This window comes from Ranitomeya variabilis, chromosome 6 (genome assembly GCF_051348905.1).
Source record: "Ranitomeya variabilis isolate aRanVar5 chromosome 6, aRanVar5.hap1, whole genome shotgun sequence".
Classification (NCBI taxonomy): Eukaryota; Metazoa; Chordata; class Amphibia; order Anura; family Dendrobatidae; genus Ranitomeya; species Ranitomeya variabilis.
Window position 1 is genome coordinate 535,956,431 of NC_135237.1, and position 19,533 is coordinate 535,975,963.

Here is a 19,533-nt window from a genome sequence, read left to right on the forward strand (position 1 = left end):
GAAAGGAAAATAAATAAATATGGTCCCACCAAAAATGAACAACCGCTTTCATTAAAATGTAAGGGACCTTTCATTAACTGTGGCACACTGGATAATCCCGATGGGAGAAACATAAAAAGTTAAGGGGCGTTTATAGTAATATTTTCCGGTCTAGAAAGAACTTACTTGAAGAGCCTCTAGAAATCTGAAGGATCCAAGCCTGCGGCCACGGGGGACGAGACAGAAAGTGGCATTGTGCAGCATTTCACGATAATCATACCTAAAAAGAAAGAAAAGCAATGAGTTTTAGTACAGAAACTCTTCATTAAGAAATTTCAAGAAAAACAAAAAACAAAACAAGTCAAGATGAAAATGTAAATAATTATGGGAAAAAAATTACACTGCAATCAAAGCATCAAAAACCGCTCTAGTGTAGTGATCCTCTACGGCCAAGGTGGGAAACTCTTAATTTTTAGGAATTTAATCAAATTTTTTGATCATCAAAGACAATTTCTTTAAGACTATCTAAGATATCTCATTACAATTCTACTTCCACTACATACATGTGTGTGTGTCCATGGCTTCCCATCAGAATGAAACTTGTGAGTGCTGGCTGTCTGAGCCCCATCCCCATTTTGATTTAAAGGGGGTTTTACCCATTTTTTATAAACAGGTTTTTCGCATAGTGCCAGCAAATGTAAGCAATTTTGCAATTTACTGCTTCTTAAAATTTTCAGCCGCTCTTGAGATATTAACACTTTTGTTTATTCAAAGCTGGTTGCCTTGGAGACCGTCCACCACTGCTAGTTAGCAAAATATTCACAGAGCTTACAATTTCTTTTCTATTGAGTTTTAAAGCTTGTCAGGACTGCAGGAGATCAAATGCTACCTCCTAATCCTGGCCAGCTTCACCACAGTGCTTACAAACCAGATAGCAGTAGTGGTCAGTCTCCTAGGTGACGGGATGTAAACAAAACTTAAAAGTATTAATATCTCAAGAACGGTTGCAAATTTTAATTAGGAGTAAAATGCTAAAGTGTTTGTTTTTACAAGTACTATCTGAAAATATCCATTTACTAGGACAAAAAAAAAACCTTTAAATTTTTCTCCCTGGCTTTTGAAGGCCATGGTAATGGCTCCATGAGAAAGGATGTAAGTGAGTACTGTTATATAACTATACAGTATAGTCTTATAGGTTATAGTCCTCCCGGAAATCTGGAAATATTACTGAGTGTTTCACAAGACATTGCCATAAAGTCTCAAAAAACTTAAGATTTCTGAAATGCCACTAATGCTGTCATTCCGCCGGTGAGGAAGCCGACCTGCCGCGTTCCTCTCCTGAACCTCCCGCAAAACTGAGACAGGTACTTGCTGACAATAAGACGACACTGGTAAAATCTCGGAATTGTAATAGACTAATTTATTCGCAGCCTGCAGGCATCACATTTCTGTTTTGTTAGCCAGATTCATTTTTACAGAAGACGCAGACTATTTTTACATATATAGGTGTCAGACAATCTTCAGCCCAGGACCAAGGAAAGATGCAATTTGCAAAAGGATCATTTGCTTAAACAAGCGTGCACAGTTAATTTGCAGCAAGAGGGAAAATAAATATAAAAAAAACCCTGCAGAAATGTAAACACCACGCATTTCGGGCTTTCTTAACCTGTGCGTGAGTTTCGAAAGTCCGGGTCTCGAATGATGAGCACAAGTCCTAGCAGATGTCCGATCTTATTGGACTTGTCACGAGGACGTATCTGAATATTCACGAAAGCTGAATACATCTCCCATGCTAATAAGCATCCGACGCTTCAATTTACTGCCAAAGCCGAGCTCGTCTGCAATCGGCAGAAAGATAATGAGATGTGTGACGGCTGAGAGGTACAATTAACCATGGCGAGGAGCGCTAATTGTCAGAAACCGATAATGCCGACACGCATGACTCACAGAAACTATATGTGCCGCGTCGGCAGAATCTGGGATCAATCTCTTCAAAACTACAATCCGAAGTTTGGAGGGAAAATTTTTGATTTTTAGGAAAGTAGAGACTTTGAGAATGTGAAACGAACGAGAATTATTTGTAATGGGAATTATTGGGGGTCGCTTTAAGAAATTAAAAAAAGGTGAAGAGCCATTGGCCCTTCGAGAAAGATAAAGCTTACCAAAGCTGAATGATGAGCTTACTACTGGACACGTCCATTTTAAGATTGACCAATAAGGGGATATGTTCACGACTTTTTTTTCAGGTGGATTTGGAAAAAACTCCTGAAGAAGCACTGGCAAAACGCTTAAGAGACTGAACATCTTTATTTCTATTTAAAGAGAAGGTGTCACCAGGTTTGGTCGTTATGAGATATGGCCACCACCTTTCAGACCTCATATACAGTATTCTATAATGCTGTATATCTGCTCCCAACCCGACCTGCAAGACAAAAAATATCTTTTATTATACTCACCTGGTCCGAGGGGTGTCACTGGTCTTGGTCCGGCACCTCTCATCTACTTATGATCGCCGCTCTCCTTCTTTCTTCGCGACCCTACATCCTCCACACAGTCTCCTCAGCATCGCGATCCTTGCTAGACGTAGTTCTCTGCCCTGTTGAGCAAAGTATTGCAGTGCGCCAGCATCGGGAAAGGTCAAAGAGGCGCCGACACATGCGCATTGCAGTATTTTACTCTGCCATCGTCAGGGCAGACAACTAAGCCTGCGCTGGAGCGCCATGCGGGGACAATGTGTGGATGACGTAGGGACACGTCATCCACACAAAGTAAGAAGGAGTGCAGCGATCGTAAGAAGCTGGGAGGCACCGGGCCAAGACCAGCGACACCCCTCGGTCCGGGCTATATGAGCCCTGATGGGCGGTGGCCGAATCTCATGTTGGCCAAACCTGGTGACCTGTTCCCCTTTAAGGAGGTAAAAAAACATGCTGTTCATATATTCAGGATTCTGAGTGTCATAACCATTTCATTTTGCCAAAAATACAATGCCAAGAGTTTACAAGAAGCCAAATGTTCATTTTTCAAGCTTTTTCTACTCCGTAAATATTTTATGCTTTAAAATATCATAAATGGGAGAGGTCAAAAGTAGCCCGGAAGAGCCGGAAGCATATTGTCAGCGATTTAGTCTCAAAAACGACTAGCGGCTTTTTAGGTGTTGAGAGTACGGAAAGTTTAAGGAGAAAAGATGTCCAAAAAATGAGGCAAACTGCTGGAAAAAAAAATGCTGGTGGTCAAAAACGCATTCAGAAAAGTACAAGAAGAAGATATGAAGAAGGAGTATTTCAAGGAGCAAAAAAGCTTTGAATCCTCCACAAAAAAAGCGGGCATCTTTGAAAAGAATATTATGAATCTCTCATATGTAGGGTTTTCTGATACAATTTTTTAATTGGTCCCCTAAATGTGCAGTCAAAAAGATCACAAATGATCGCATCGGTCGGGTGGCGGTTCTTGACGCCAAGCTGACAACCACTACCTGCTTGCTACTTCCCAATGCCGCTCTTTACACAAACATCTGACTTACTTGGCATAATTATATGATTCAAAATGGAGAAATCAATCTGCCTAGATCCAAGATGATTCACTGATAAAAATGTAGGCCAACTTCAGACACTGGGCAACCTAAACTTGGTCCAATTTTGGGACATCTGGATGAGAATGCAAACTACTAGATTTTGATGGTAAAAACAAAATGCTGGTTACAAGAAGGGCTGTAAAGTCACGAGTCGTGGAGTCGGAGTCCATTTTGGTGGAGTCGAAGTCGAGGAGACTGTGTTGGTATAAAATGGACCGACTCTTAAAAAAATATACTAATATATTGGGTACAGTAACTCAGTGCAGGATGTGCTGTAATTATTTTCATAAGAATTTGCGAAAGTTATGAAATGCCCTATAAATGTCTGTTCTGTTCCTGATCTCAGGATCTCGGCTGTTAGCGGAGATGAATCTGTGCTGCACTTTACGCACCTGCTCAGTAGTGACGTCGTAGAGGAGATGAATCTGTGCTGCACTTTATGCACATGCTCAGTAGTGACCAGTGCTGTGGAGTCGTAGAGGAGATGAATCTGTGCTGCACTGTATGTACATGCTCAGTAGTGACCAGTGCTGTGGAGTCAGAGGAGATGAATTTGTGCTGTGTGACGTTCACACAGTCCGTATTTGATCAGTATTTTACATCAGTATTTGTAAGTCAAAACCAGGAGTGGAAAAATTAGAGGAAAAGTATAATAGAAACACGTCACCACTTCTGGATTTATCACCCACTCCTGGTTGTGACTTACAAATACTGATGTGAAATACTGACCGAATACTGAATGTGTGAACGTGGCATTAATCTAAACAGGAAAAAAAAAATTAAAAAAAAACACGGATCACTAGTCTGAAAATCATGTTTTTACATTTCATTCTAGGAATTCTTAAAATCAACAAGGCTAAAAGAGTATAGCTGAAAGCCCCAGTCTGTCCTGAAAATTCTCCAACCCGATCTTTATTTTATTTCCTACTCTATTTCAGAGGCATTTCATCATGTAAAAAAATGACTGTCTTCTTTTACAGATAGCTTTTCCAAAGCTTAAAAAAAAACAAAAAAAACCCTTATAAATACTAATAAACCAGTAAACGGATTTAAGACATCTACCGGTACATCAGATTAAAAGAACACCATATGCTTAATGTAAAAATGATCTGACAAAAAACGCTCAAAAGTATATAAAAAAAAATTAGAAATAAAAGACAATTTGCGATTGTTGCAAGAAATTTGCATGAAATGATTCCCAACCAGCAAAAACAACAACAACAAAAAAAAAGGCTTGTGTTTTGGGATATGTGCATGAAAGATTTCTTCTGGTAGCTAAACATTGCCTGTCTGCTTTTCCAGCTGAAAATGGCTCTCCTGTAATTTCTGCATTGATGTGTCGACCTTGTCCATCAATGTAAGGATTAGGCGGCTGCTCGAGCCTCAGCTTTTGACGTTATCCTCCATAACAGTGGCTGTCTGCAGAGACCCTGCAGTGTGTAATCAGCCACCGCACGCGTCCTACTAGTGCCATCCTCCTAAGTCACTGCACTTAAGAGATGGGAAACCAACCAATGCGCCATGGGAGACAATGCTTGTACTATACTAAACTTAATCCACAATTTATCTCCTTCATTTTCCCCAGCCTTAGTCATGAGTCATTGCCTTGCCGTATCAAAGTTTAAGAAAGAAATCCAAAGTCTGGATAAAGAACAGAGAAATGAACATCGAGACTTGAGTACAAGAGGTCATCAGTCTACGCGAGGCTGAACGGATCTTCTAATGCCAGGTCTACTCTCTCCAAACACCTTATCTTCCACAGGTTCTGAAGGATTGGAAAGACATGGTCTTCCAACTCTCCAATTTTGCCAAGGATGTACTGTGTGTGATGGATCAAGTTTCAAATTATGAAACCCAAGTCGAAGATGAACTTCTAGAACCGGGCTACTTCTGAAACGTGTCAACATGAAGCATGAAGAACTCGTTAGATGTGACCAATAATTAGATTCTACTTTGTGTTGACTCCTTATTAATTTTTGGACACTATTTTAATCATCGGGAGGGTTGGAAACTCAAGTTTTTTTGTTTTTTTTTCAAAACCACCACCACCTGGTAAAAAAAACAGCACTCAGTGCACCAATACATGGGGGATGAGACCTGTGTCACTTACTGGTCTGCTTGGTGCAGAGTTCTGATACAAATCACAGTTTTCTCTAGCAGAGCTCAGAATTCCGAGCTCTGTATAACCCCGCCCACGCCACTGATTGGCAGCTTTCTGTGTACATAAGCAGAAAGCAGCCAATCAGAGGTGGGGGCAGGGTTATATAGAGCAGTAGGACTAAATGGCACAAGACAACTAGTCCACTAGTGAAAAAAAAATATTACTGTTTTACAAACAGAAAATTATCGAAACACACAGCCTAGTAAGTGACACATCGGAGGAATCAGAGTCTCAGCCTCTATATGATGCTGCTCTTAGAAAAGATTGCCAAAACCTGCTGATATTCCCTTCAAATGAATAAGAAGCATATTTACGGAATAGTTGAAGAGATTTTTGAAGCACAATCTACCTGATAATTCTTAAAACTTTTTGATCATCTGCACTAAATCTAGAACATGTGACTATAACCAAATTTAAAAATGAACTCTATCATAATTTCAAAAAAGTGTAATGATCTGTTCAGTGTTGTTCTCTATTCTTGTTTGGAAGAAAAGTTTTGTATTAAAATAGACATGATTCATATGCCTCGAAAAACGACCTTGCTATCCTTAATGAACAGCAATCAGAACAGTCTAGGAACGGGGGATCTGAGAGCTCTGATTGGAACAGCGGCCATAGCTGTGGACACATTTAGCTCCCCGCAGGTCTCGTCTGATGCAAGACATTCAAGGAAGGCATTACATCTCGATTGTGCTTGATCATATCCTCAATACGTCTGGTCCTGCACCTAGATACATTTAATCATTTCAGATGCAAAATTATAAGTCTGTCAATGTTTTTCAGCCAATCTCAATGCTAGAATAGTTGGTGTATACATTACACAGTATAGATAGCCCATATTGGACCCAGATAGAAAACATTTTCATATTTAGTGCTGAAATATACCCTGGAAACAAATAGACTTTGCTATATGTCTAAATTGCTATATGACTAAAAAGTGATTCATAAGTATAAGGCCCTGAATGGATCTCTGATGCCAGGTTGGCAAGTGGTCACCGTCACCGGGATTGCCTAGAGCCCCAAATAGCACATCTGTTGGGTTACGCAGTAACAACTGCGCTGCTCCCATACTGATGGACATTTGTAAGTCTCGTACATGAACAATACTGGGCTGCCTATAGAGCACAGCAGGCAGTGGTCCCGACGATTAAGGATTTGGGACCAACTAAATTTATGTACAGTACATCATTCACTTTATCAAGTTAAAGCATATAAAAGATATGTCTCATAACATTCCGAAACCTCTAAAGAATTCTTTTAAGAGTCTAAGGTATCAAAATAATGCTCCTAGAGGACCAATTAACTAGGAGAGCAGGGCAGGCGTGCTAAAGGACCAATGACCTGGGTGCGCAATTCCTGAGGACCAATGAACCAGGTGAGCAACGTCAAGGGCCAATAATTTGGGTGAGTGTCCCTGAGGACCAATAACTCAGGTAAGCTTTACTGAGGACCAATAACCAAGGCGAGAATCCTCATGTACAAATAACCAAGTGACCAATGAACCAGGCGAGTGTCCTCAAGTACCAAAAACCAAGGCGAGCGCCCTTGAGGACCAGTCCTCCAGTCGAGCGCCCTTGAGGACCAGTCCTCCAGTCGAGCGCCCTTGAGGACCAGTCCTCCAGTCGAGCGCCCTTGAGGACCAGTCCTCCAGTCGAGCGCCCTTGAGGACCAGTCCTCCAGTCGAGCGCCCTTGAGGACCAGTCCTCCAGTCGAGCGCCCTTGAGGACCAGTCCTCCAGTAGAGCGCCCTTGAGGACCAGTCCTCCAGTAGAGCGCCCTTGAGGACCAGTCCTCCAGTAGAGCGCCCTTGAGGACCAGTCCTCCAGTAGAGCGCCCTTGAGGACCAGTCCTCCAGTAGAGCGCCCTTGAGGACCAGTCCTCCAGTAGAGCGCCCTTGAGGACCAGTCCTCCAGTAGAGCGCCCTTGAAGACCAGTCCTCCAGTAGAGCGCCCTTGAGGACCAGTCCTCCAGTAGAGCGCCCTTGAGGACCAGTCCTCCAGTAGAGCGCCCTTGAGGACCAGTCCTCCAATAGAGAGCCCTTGAAGGCCAGTCATTCATACGAGCGCCCTTGAAGACAATCATCCAGTCGAGCGTCCTTGAGGACCAATTCCCAGACAACTTTTCTTGAGGGCCAATGGCTAAACAACCTTCCCTTTATGAGTCTAGGCCCAGACTCAGTGATGAACCTTCCTCCCCAGCACGCAGTACAGTCAGGCATGTTTGATCTCTAACTTCTTCATAGAAAGAAAATCACATCATGAACACCAGTCATGAAAAACCTTGTTGATACAAAGCATTTCATGCATTTTAATGAAACAGATGTTTAATAATCCATGCCACAAAGTAAAATGATTTCTCAAGCGCCAACAAACATCAGTCACTACGGTCAACTTTATCACAGATGCGCAGGAAGCCATTCTTCTTACAGTGTTATTCCAACACCACAAAAAAAGTTTTGCAAGTGACAAAATATCACTGGAAATACAATTTTTCTCCCTTCTCAGAGGGCTAATTGATTTCACAGGTGTTTAATTATCATTTTCCTGGAGATAATACCTTACGGTCCCATAAAAAAATGGATGTAATTTTCCAGCAAAGATGAAGCTAAAGCTAGATAATTATTCCATAAATCAAACATACTGCCTCCTTTCTGCAGAAATTTTAATGCTTCTCCATAATGGTATTTGCCGACCTTGAAATAAAGCAGAAAGACTTAAAGGTTGCTTAAAGGAAGCGAGTGGAAGTTTCCGTCCCCTTCCTGCTTCACACAACTGGCGTTTCGGCTCGGATACGACGTCTACATTAAGAGAGAGGTCATCGACGAAAGGACTCGTGTCTTCTATGCAAGTGTAAAAATAAAAAGAGCTGGTTCTTCAATAATCGTTCCGTCTCCATGCTTAAAATGCAAATTGAAGTTCTGAAAACTTAAGAAAAAAAAATCACTTGGCAATGTGATGAAAATGTATTCAGGCTTAGAATATTAAGAGGGATTAGAATTATCTCCAAAAATACATCACAGGGCCATTTAAAAGCCTTTAGCTAGACGGAATATATCTACTTCATGGTTCACAGTAGAGAAGACGTCTCAGAAATGGAGGAGTGGTGTAGCCAAGAGGTCATGACATGGATAGCCCCAGAATCCGGTATGATTTAGGGCATTTAGTGTCTTAATTTAATAAGGTCGTAAGCCAAGTCTAGCATCGGAGGACATAACTATGCCCGAGTGATGCCCATGGTAGAGTCTCCGTTCCACCAGATCATTATTGGGGTGTCTCCTAGAGGTTTCCTTCTTCGGTCTTTCTGAGCTTCTTTTAAAGACGTGACGCGATTAAAAGTCAACAGTACATTCTTGTGGCACCTTCCACTTGGAAAACGCTCACAGTCGTACATAAAGTATGAAAAATAAAAATATAGAAATGTCTTTCACTGGAAAGAAGACGTCACGTGCACATATCCTTAGATGGTGCCCGTCTACAACTACTACTTCTTCTGTTATGGGATCGAACCTTCTCACAGTATACCATCATAGTGTTTATAAACTCTACCGTATGGTTTCCTTATATCAGGACAGTGCCCAAATACCATGGCCATACAATTGTGTAACTATGCTGACAGTGCCGTCGCCATCGAGCATGGAAAAATATGGTAGCTTGCCAGGAAGTGCTAGGAAAAGTCTAAAATAATACCACCAAACTGTTCTCAAATAGCACCGCCATTCACAAAGTGATCAAAAAACAGTGCTATACAACGTCTAAGCAGTATTACACTATAATGGTGTAATCCTTATGGTGGCCGCAAGAAAGTGGTGGAGAACCCTTCAGCAGAGTCAGTAAACGAAGGACAGCCCTATTTATACCTGCTCTACCGGCACCCCGGCCGCTTAACTCCCCCCGAAGTATATTAGTAAGTGGCGATATAACTTTAGTTACGCCCTTTAATCCCCCATCACAGTACATGATGGGGAGATCAGTGTTGCGCTATAAGTCACTTATGGCAACTGCTGATTGATAAACGTCAAAAACACGTATATTCTCCTTATTAAGCAAAGAAGCAGCGGTCTCGTCACAGCTCGGCACTGTACATTTACACGCGCTAGGTCTCCCTGCAATCCAATCCATTATTTATCAAGCTTTACCCAGGCAGAGCAGCAGAGATTTCAATCATTTATTAAGCAAAGGGTCAGATTTGTCATCCTCAAACCAGATCTCCTTGACAAATCCCATTCCTTGACAGACACAGTAGAAGCACAAGCATTCTGTTTTATGTCAGACAGACGCCTGGGGAGTAATATATATTATTCCAGGCGGCCATTAATATAACGTCCATCTAAGGGCCAAGCTATAGGGACCCTTTATTTATTTATGACAACTCCACGCACTGACCTATACTCCATCTTCATCTTGAATGTAGTATATGACCTCAAGACGGCAAAATATGTGACAGATATTTAAAGAGGTATAAAAATTATAGCCGCCAACATAAATAGATGGTGAGAAGCAGATAACATCTACATCTTTAAAGAGTAGCCATCATTTTAATTCATAATTCAGTTGGTGCTTATAAAACTTTATGGAAGGGGGAGGAGTTAGAGGCAGACAGACATTCTGCTGCAAGTTCACAGAAAACGACACTTACACTGGAAAATGTAACATTTCAGTCGACTTTGACCAATTTAAAGTATAAGTTTCATTTTCGGTGAACTTGTAGCGGAATGTCTGTGTAACTCATAATTCAATTGGTGTTCGTAAAATTCTATGGAAGGGGGAGGAGCCAGAGGCAGACATTCTGCTGCAAGTTCACAGAAAACGACAGTTATATTTTAAAAAATATTTTTAAAACATACGGTAACTCATTTCAATAGAACTTGCAGCGGAATGTCCGCCTCTGCCTGTCGCTCCTCCCTTCTTCATAGGAGAAGACAATTTTAAGAGGACCATCTATCAGTAATGTGAAAATGCATCTTCATTAAATACAGATATTACCCGTGAATTTAGTTATTACAAGAAGTGAAAGAAGCAGATTTCTCTGATGAGATATATTTCATATTTGCTTGATTACCATAAATTAAACTGACTGTTTAAAAAAATAAATAATAATAATTAAAAAAAATTAAGATGGTAAGAAATACAAATTGCATGGCCTCTCACAGTTCCACAAATCACCACTAGAGGACTGACAAGAACGCGGTAACTTAGCATGCAGAAAACATAGCCCGGTCTCATTAAGAGCAGGCACAGCTTCCACCGGCTCACCCCTAGAGCATGATTATAGGAGGAATCATTCACTTCTCGTCATTCATATCAATCGCATTGCCACTCCATGCTAGGATACGGCTAGACTCATGCTATTTTTTTTCGCCTGTACAGCTCTGCTACCCAGTGGGGTTTCCCTGACCGCAGAGCCATTTCTGAAATGGGTTGATTGCGTGCTCTAAAAGCATCGATAATTGATCCCGCTGAACATATTCTAATGGAGGTTCAGAAGCTCATCAGTTACTCAAAAATCAAACTGTACAAGATACAATTACATACATGAAAAATATGATGCAAAAAGAAAAAAAAAATTGTAAGGCATTTTTCCCGTCGGACTTGTAAAGCTGAAGTACAAGAACATTCGAGTATCGGGAATGGGGTATGATTCCATCAAAGTCAGCACCAACCCTTTTTATACTTATTACTTCTCTACTGCATTTAAAGTGAAAAATTAAAAAATTAAAAATGGACAAAGCTCTTTATAGGACCTGTGTGTTTCCATGGTTACAGACTACAAACAACCCCGCTGTAGTCAGACCCTACACTCACGCTTCATTGTCTCTCCTATTTCTCATCAACCTACCAAAAGCATATCAGAAAGACAGTTGAGAAAAAAAAAAAAAAAGATTATGACAGCAGAGTCTGACTACATAGGGTTTATTTGTAGTCTGCAACTATGGAAACACAGATTTGTTTAAAGGGAGTCTGTCACTAGGATCAAACCTCCTAAGCCATCTATATCAGCATGTAAGGCATAGGAATCTGAATAAAATGATATTTTTTTATCTATAAGATGTTTTTATTCTGGAGAAATCCTCGTTTTGCTTAATATGTAAATTAGCTGTTATTATCAATGGGCCGGACATAGACCTCAATGAGAATCTGCCTCCAGAGCTTATTATAAATTAAAGGGGACGTTACCAGTGTGAGACATGTAGATCAGGAGAGCAGACTGTCAGTCATTACATGTCTCACACTGGTAACACTTCTTTTATTTACAATAAGCTCTGGAGGCAGATTCTCAGGGAGATCTATGTCCGGCCCATAGATCTTAAAAGGTCATTTACATATTAAGAAAACCACTGATTTATCTGGAATGAAACATCGGATTGCCGATATCAAGGTATCATTTTATTCAATTTTCTATGACCTACATGACCATACAGATGGCTTCGGTGGGTTGATCCTACTGACAGATTCACTTTAAGAGCTATAGCCAAATCGGTATCATTTGCAGCTATGCTTTTTTTCCTTTCTTCATTTTAGTGGTGCAATTCAAAATTGGATGAGAAGATATACGGTAGAGATGTAACTAGACCGGATGTCTTTGGCCAAATTGATAGCCACAAAGTCGAAACCCACAACAGTGGTGAGCCCCTTTAAGACAAGCATTCATATAGCACATACATCTGGGATTTAAGGTCGGCATTTGGATGGCCCTCGCTTACAATTGCAGGGCAATTGCATATTAACCCCGAGCGACCATTTCAGAAAAGTCGAGTCGATAGAATCAACAAACTGATAGGACAGCACTGACAGGCCTGCGCTTATGAAAGTTTCCTCAGGTTAATACAGACTGGAGGGATATTAACGGGAATATTTGCTTTTTGCTGCCGTCGATCTATGCGGACGCCGGTTCTGAGCTATGAAAACAAATTCGGCATCCTGAATATGGAGGTTAAAACCTTGCGCTGTTTGACTGATGCATTATTTCTGTGCTGGGAGTTGGGATTCACAGAGTTTTCTAATGCAATTTCATGTTGGCTGGAAAAGAGGGCGTGAAATAGGCCTTCAGGGCACAATGAGTGACAGGCTCGGCCTAGCAGCGGGGTTCGCACACTGGCAAGGAAGGTAAAACACTGTGACAGCTCATCACATAAAAATAGCCTGTGTGGTGTATGGGTATTCCCAGAGTCCTCCATTATCTGCTGTGTCTTCCTCCAAGAATCACTCTCCGGGGACAAGGATTACAAAAAAGAAGAGAAAATTACCAACAGTCTGTTTTCTGCACAAAACGAGAACGCGATCATCTACTCTGACAGTCCGTCTCATTTATAGCTGGATCCTCGCAATGCGGGACACTGTAACAGGACAGTCACCGACGGACAAGAACGCGCATCATCTACTCTGACAGTCCGTCTAATTTATAGCTGGATCCTCGCTATGCGGGACACTAACAGGACAGTCACTGACGGACAAGAACGCGCATCATCTACTCTGACAGGTCGTCTAATTTATAGCTGGATCCTCGCTATGCAGGTCACTATAACAGGACCGTCACCGACGGACGAGAACGCGATCATCTACTCTGACAGTCCGTCTCATGTATAGCTGGATCCTCGCTATGCGGGACACTAACAGGACCGTCACCGACGGACAAAAACGCGATCATCTACTCTGACAGTCCGTCTCATGTATAGCTGGATCCTCGCTATGCGGGACACTAACAGGACCGTCACCGACGGACAAAAACGCGATCATCTACTCTGACAGTCCGTCTCATTTATAGATGGATCCTCGCTATGCGGGACACTAACAGGACCGTCACCGACGGACAAAAACGCGATCATCTACTCTGACAGTCCGTCTCATTTATAGATGGATCCTCGCTATGCAGGTCACTATAACAGGACAGTCACTGACGGACGAGAACGCGATCATCTACTCTGACAGTCCGTCTCATTTATAGCTGGATCCTCGCTATGCGGGTCACTATAACAGGACAGTCACTGACGGACGAGAACGCGATCATCTACTCTGACAGTCCGTCTCATTTATAGCTGGATCCTTGCTATGCGGGTCACTATAACAGGACAGTCACTGACGGACGAGAACGCGATCATCTACTCTGACAGTCCGTCTCATTTATAGCTGGATCCTCGCTATGCGGGACACTATAACAGGACCGTCAACGACGGACGAGAACGCGATCATCTACTCTGCCAGTCCGTCTCATTTATAGCTGGATCCTCACTATGCGGGACACTAACAGGACCTTATGCTGCCCTTACCGTGGTTGTTCCTTCCCGGGGAAAGGCCTGGCTATTCACTGCTTGCGTTGAGAAACACGTGATGGTGTCTCCGCAGCTATTCTACATGCATTTGCATATTTCCCATAAGGGATGGGGGCAGTGTTCTGGAATCACTGTGTTGAGAAACACGTGATGGTGTCTCCGCTGTGTTGAATGTTTTGGTCTCCCCGAGGCCAATCATCTGTACCACTATAACAGGACCGTCACCGACGGACGAGAACGCTATCATCTACTCTGACAGTCCGTCTCATTTATAGCTGGATCCTCACTATGCGGGTCACTATAACAGGACAGTCACCGACGGACGAGAACGCGCATCATTAACATCCCCCCGGCATGATCTGTGGTGGGCTTCTCAACATTGACTCTTCATTAGAAAGAAATTGATGATCAATTGATCACAAATGATCAGCGATCTGTGAGGAACTGGACAGCGAGGGTTCAATTACCCTGCAGAGCCCCCACAGGTGGGAGGAAGCATTACGCCACGCAATGAACTGACGTGCTGCTGGATCCTCCAGAGAATTTAGCACTACAACACAGGGGGCGCGCTATCGATGATCCAAAACATATAAAATATCCCAAAAGGGAGTTCTGCATCATTTCCCACAGCCCACTGACAAAGTACAAAAAAAAAAAAAAAATGGTAAAAGTGTAAATGCAGCCTTACACTATTTCCTAACTGGTCATCTCTGATCAGTCATCTGGCCTTGTAAACAGCAATATAAGACCGCATTTTTTTTCTGCGATTGTCTAAAAATGCAGATTATATGAGATACAATTTTACTGCGTTTTGGAAACAAAAAAAAAAACCAACTCTGCATAGAAAATGCATCATGTGAACACAGCCTGATGCGCAGATAAAAAGAAAAAAAAAAAAAGTGTAGAGGTATGATATTTGACAGATTATCCGATGCCGGATGAAAGCAATGTCCTTGTGTTTATATTGTAGGACCAGCCTTCTGCTTGTCAGTAAGTAATCCGCTCCGCCTGGTGCTCTGGAATGTGGTGCACAATTCTCCGCCACCCCAGCTCTGCACCGCAGGCTTTCCCCAGCTGAGGCCCTAACTCAGGAGAGCCAAAATATTCCAGCTATATTTCCAAACAGATGTTCCCCTCATCTCCCCCCTCCCACAGTACAGATGGCTCAGACCTTCTCAGAATTTCAGAGTCAGGTTTCCTTCACACAGAAGTAGTCAACCGTTAACTCTACAGCTGCAGACGGACCACATGTGCCAGCAAGTCTTACCAGCTGGAGATTTTAAAGGGGTTAAAAGAGCGAATGGCGTTACAAGATAACTACTTTATGACACCCCCCCCCCCAAAAAAAAAAAAACAAAAAAAAACAAGTTTATAAAAAATGAACAACCCCTCTAAGGCTATAAAAAAGGCTAAAACTATAGAAGTGTACAATGGGTATAAGTGGAGCATATACTGATACTGCCTTCTGCACTGCGGCCACATCTTGCACTGGAGGCCCGCCGGCCGAGGAGCCAGGATGGGGCCAATTAACATGCTCCAGCCGTCTAACACTAATCAATAATGTCAATGGGCGGCTTTCTATCACTAATGGAGAAATCATTTGCTCCAGTAAGTGAACAGATTCAACCTTAGAAAGAAATACTAAAAGTGGTAAAAAAACAAAATATTAAAGAAAACCCTCAATACAGTGGCTTTACCCCACAAAGGAGTAAAACGATCCAATAAACAGAAAATAAAATCATTTCAAAAAGGGTACAAAATATTAATAAAAAAACAATTCACAAAATTAAAAAAAAAAACACAAATGTTTACACCCTAGATAAGGCGGCATTAGAAAATCTATAAGGGCATGTTCACACACAGTTTTTCGACTAAGGATTCTGAAGTGGATCCATTCTAAAATGCCACAAATCCTCTCTCTGAAATCCATGACTATCTACAGCATTTTTTTTCCTGTTTTTCTTCCCCAACTAAGGAAAAAAAGGGACATGTCAATTCTTTGAGGCGGATTCCACACTTGGCCAATGGGAAACAAGAACATTTCGGGAAAAAAATGTTTTAAAAACCTTATCCAAACCACACACACACAAAAAAAAAAACAAAAAAAAAACTTTTTTAAACTAAAAAACCTGACCAGTTTTTTCAAGCAGAAGACGAGTCAGGAAACTTAGATTTTCTGTTTTTTCCCTTGAAGAGTCTGGTGTTTGAGCATTTTTTCCTATACTTTATTTTTCTTTTTTTATGCAGCGTTGTCAAATGGTTTGTGATTTTTTTTTTTACTGTCGATTTCCAGTCGTTTTTTCAACACCATTCGATAACGGAAAAAGAAAAAAAAAAAAAGTACAAACACTTTCTTCAAGCAAAAACTATAGCAAAACACTCCAAAAAACCATCCGGCGTCTTCCTGGCTTCTTTTCAGCTTTCCCATTAACTTGCACTGTAAAGTAGATTTGGTCTTCCGTTCGGAAGGACAGACAGGTCACTTCTTTAATGCTTGGCGTTTTTAGAAACCAAAAGTGGATAAAAGGGGTTTAAAAGCCTGAAAAAGACGTAGTGTGCACATAGCCGTGGGGTGAAAAGAAAAAAAAATCCTCCAGAAAAAAAATAATGGAAAGTTATGTGCACACAACATCTTTTTCAGGCGGATTCCTCCTGGAACCCCCCCCTGAAAAAGCACTGGGACAAAATGAACATAAAACAGCAATGTCAAAAAAACACTGCTGTGCACGTCTTAACGTCGGGGTTCAGAAAGAAAGGAAAGCCGCCTAAGAAACTAATAAAAAAAATGACAAACACTATAGAATAACAAGGCTGGATTTTTCAGTCTACTAAAACCGGTGTGATTCTTGGTAAATAGTGGGGTGCGGAAGTCAGGACATCACTTATAAGCCTCATTTTTAATTTTTTTATTATTATTATTTCTATGAAAATGATGACACTGAGTATACGGATGCGCCGATATTTTTAGTATCAATAGTTTCTTGCGATCCTGAAGTGCCGGAGAACAGAGCTCCCGGTCTGGGAACCATAGGTGATCAGAATGATTTAGGATTCCTGCGCTCCCCAGTCTTGGCCTGTAAATCTGCCCTCATTGCCTTCCCCTTGTCAGCTGAAACCTACATTTTCATGAGTTTGTGGCTGTTGATTATGGTTACATTGGTCTGTGCTATTCTGGATTACACCCCAGGATGTAATTAAAATGAGATGTACGTCTTAAAGGAAATTTTCAGGTAAAATATCCTAAATAAATGCATGTTCTCATCGGAGGCTTTTGCCCGTTCGGCTCAAAAACATCCATCTTGAACCAAACACGCAAGGTAAAAAAAACCAAAAAAGGATATACGGTATATATACACTCACTGGCCACTTTATTAGGTACACCTGTCCAACTTCTTGTTAACACTTAATTTCTAATCAGCCAATCACATGGCGGCAACTCAGTGCATTTAGGCATGTAGACATGGTCAAGACAATCTCCTGCAGTTCAAACCGAGCATCAGTATGGGGAAGAAAGGTGATTTGAGTGCCTTTGAACGTGGCATGGTTGTTGGTGCCAGAAGGGCTGGTCTGAGTATTTCAGAAACTGCTGATCTACTGGGATTTTCACGCACAACCATCTCTAGGGTTTACAGAGAATGGTCCGAAAAAGAAAAAAAATCCAGTGAGCGGCAGTTCTGTGGGCGGAAATGCCTTGTTGATGCCAGAGGTCAGAGGAGAATGGGCAGACTGGTTCGAGCTGATAGAAAGGCAACAGTGACTCAAATCGCCACCCGTTACAACCAAGGTAGGCCTAAGAGCATCTCTGAACGCACAGTGCGTCGAACTTTGAGGCAGATGGGCTACAGCAGCAGAAGACCACACCGGGTACCACTCCTTTCAGCTAAGAACAGGAAACTGAGGCTACAATTTGTACAAGCTCATCGAAATTGGACAGTAGAAGATTGGAAAAACGTTGCTTGGTCTGATGAGTCTCGATTTCTGCTGCGACATTCGGATGGTAGGGTCAGAATTTGGCGTAAACAACATGAAAGCATGGATCCATCCTGCCTTGTATGGAGCATCTTTGGGATGTGCAGCCGACAAATCTGCGGCACCTGTGTGATGCCATCATGTCAATATGGACCAAAATCTCTGAGGAATGCTTCCAGCACCTTGTTGAATCTATGCCACGAAGAATTGAGGCAGTTCTGAAGGCAAAAGGGGGTCCAACCCGTTACTAGCATGGTGTACCTAATAAAGTGGCCGGTGAGTGTATATTTGTGTGGCTTGCAAAAGTATTCATCCCCTCAACAGTTTTCGCGTTTTCCTCACAACCTGGAATGTCAAGTTTTGTTTTTTTTCATTGTTTGCATCAGTTCACAATAAAAAGAAAACAAAATGTTCACAGTTGTAGGCATGTTTTTTACATGAAGCAAACAACAAAAAGGACAAAATAACTGAAAACTCCAGTGTGCAGAACTATTCACCCCCTCTAAAGTCAGTACTTTGTAGAGCCTCATTTTGTGGCAATTATAATGGCTGCAGTCTCTATGAGCTTTCCACTGCCATTATTGGCCATTCCTCAAGGCAAAACTTCTCCAGCTCCTTCAAGTTTGATGGTTTCCTCCGGTGAACAGCAATCTTCAAGTCTGACCACAGATTATCATTTGCATTAACATCTGGGCATTGACTAGGCCACTCCAAAACATTTAAACCACTCGAGTGTTGCTTTACCAGTTTGCTTTGGGTCATTGTCTTGTTGGAAGGTGAATCTTCGTCCCAGTCTCAAATTACTGACAGATAAACAGGTTTTGCTCAAGAACATCCCTGTATTTCGCACCATCTTCCCCTCGACTTGGAATATTTAGGGTATGTTCACACTCTGAGGATTTGTGTGCGGATTTTTCCACGCAGATTTAGACAAATCGACAGGTAGAACGCACTGAGTTTTACCTACGGATTTACCACGGATTCCTATTAAGGAATAGGTGTAAAACTATGCAGAATCCGCACAAAGAACTGACGTCCTGCAGAAAATAAACCGCAGGAAATCTGCGCAGAATTTTCCGCAGCATGTGCACAGCGGATTTGGTTTTCCATAGCTTTACATGCTACTGTAAAACACATGGAAAACTACTGCAGATCCGCAGCGTCAAATCCGCAATGTGTGCACATACAATTTCGCTGTCAATGCTTCCAAAATCATCCCCACAGCATAATGCTGCCACCCCCATGTTTCACTGTGAGGATGGTGTTCTTGGGGTGATGGTCTGTGATGGTTTGGCACCAGACATAGCGTTTACCTTGGTGGTCAAAAAATTAATTTTTGGTCTCATCCCCACAGAACCTTTCTAGAAACATTTGGGAAGTGTCCCACGTGTCTTTTGGCAAACTCAAAATGAGCCTTACCATTCTTGTGTGTAAGTACAGACTTTTTTCTCTTCACAATCTTTCAAAAAGGCCACCTCTATGGAGTGTACGGCTTATTATGGTCGTATGGACAGATACTCCAGTCTCTGCTAGGAAACTCAGCAGCTCCTTCAGGGTTACCTTTGGTCTCTGTGCTGCCTCTCTGATT

General features: G+C 41.9%; 1 protein-coding gene across 1 annotated transcript in view; it reads right to left on the reverse strand.

Moving 5' to 3' along the window:
• Positions 1-19,533, reverse strand: part of EXT1 (exostosin glycosyltransferase 1) — a 261,810-nt gene that overhangs the window by 44,709 nt on the left and 197,568 nt on the right. Inside the window, exon 2 of the mRNA XM_077271127.1 lies at positions 166-259. Within this exon, the coding sequence (XP_077127242.1) occupies positions 166-259 (94 nt within the window). The remainder of the gene's footprint in view (positions 1-165; positions 260-19,533) is intronic.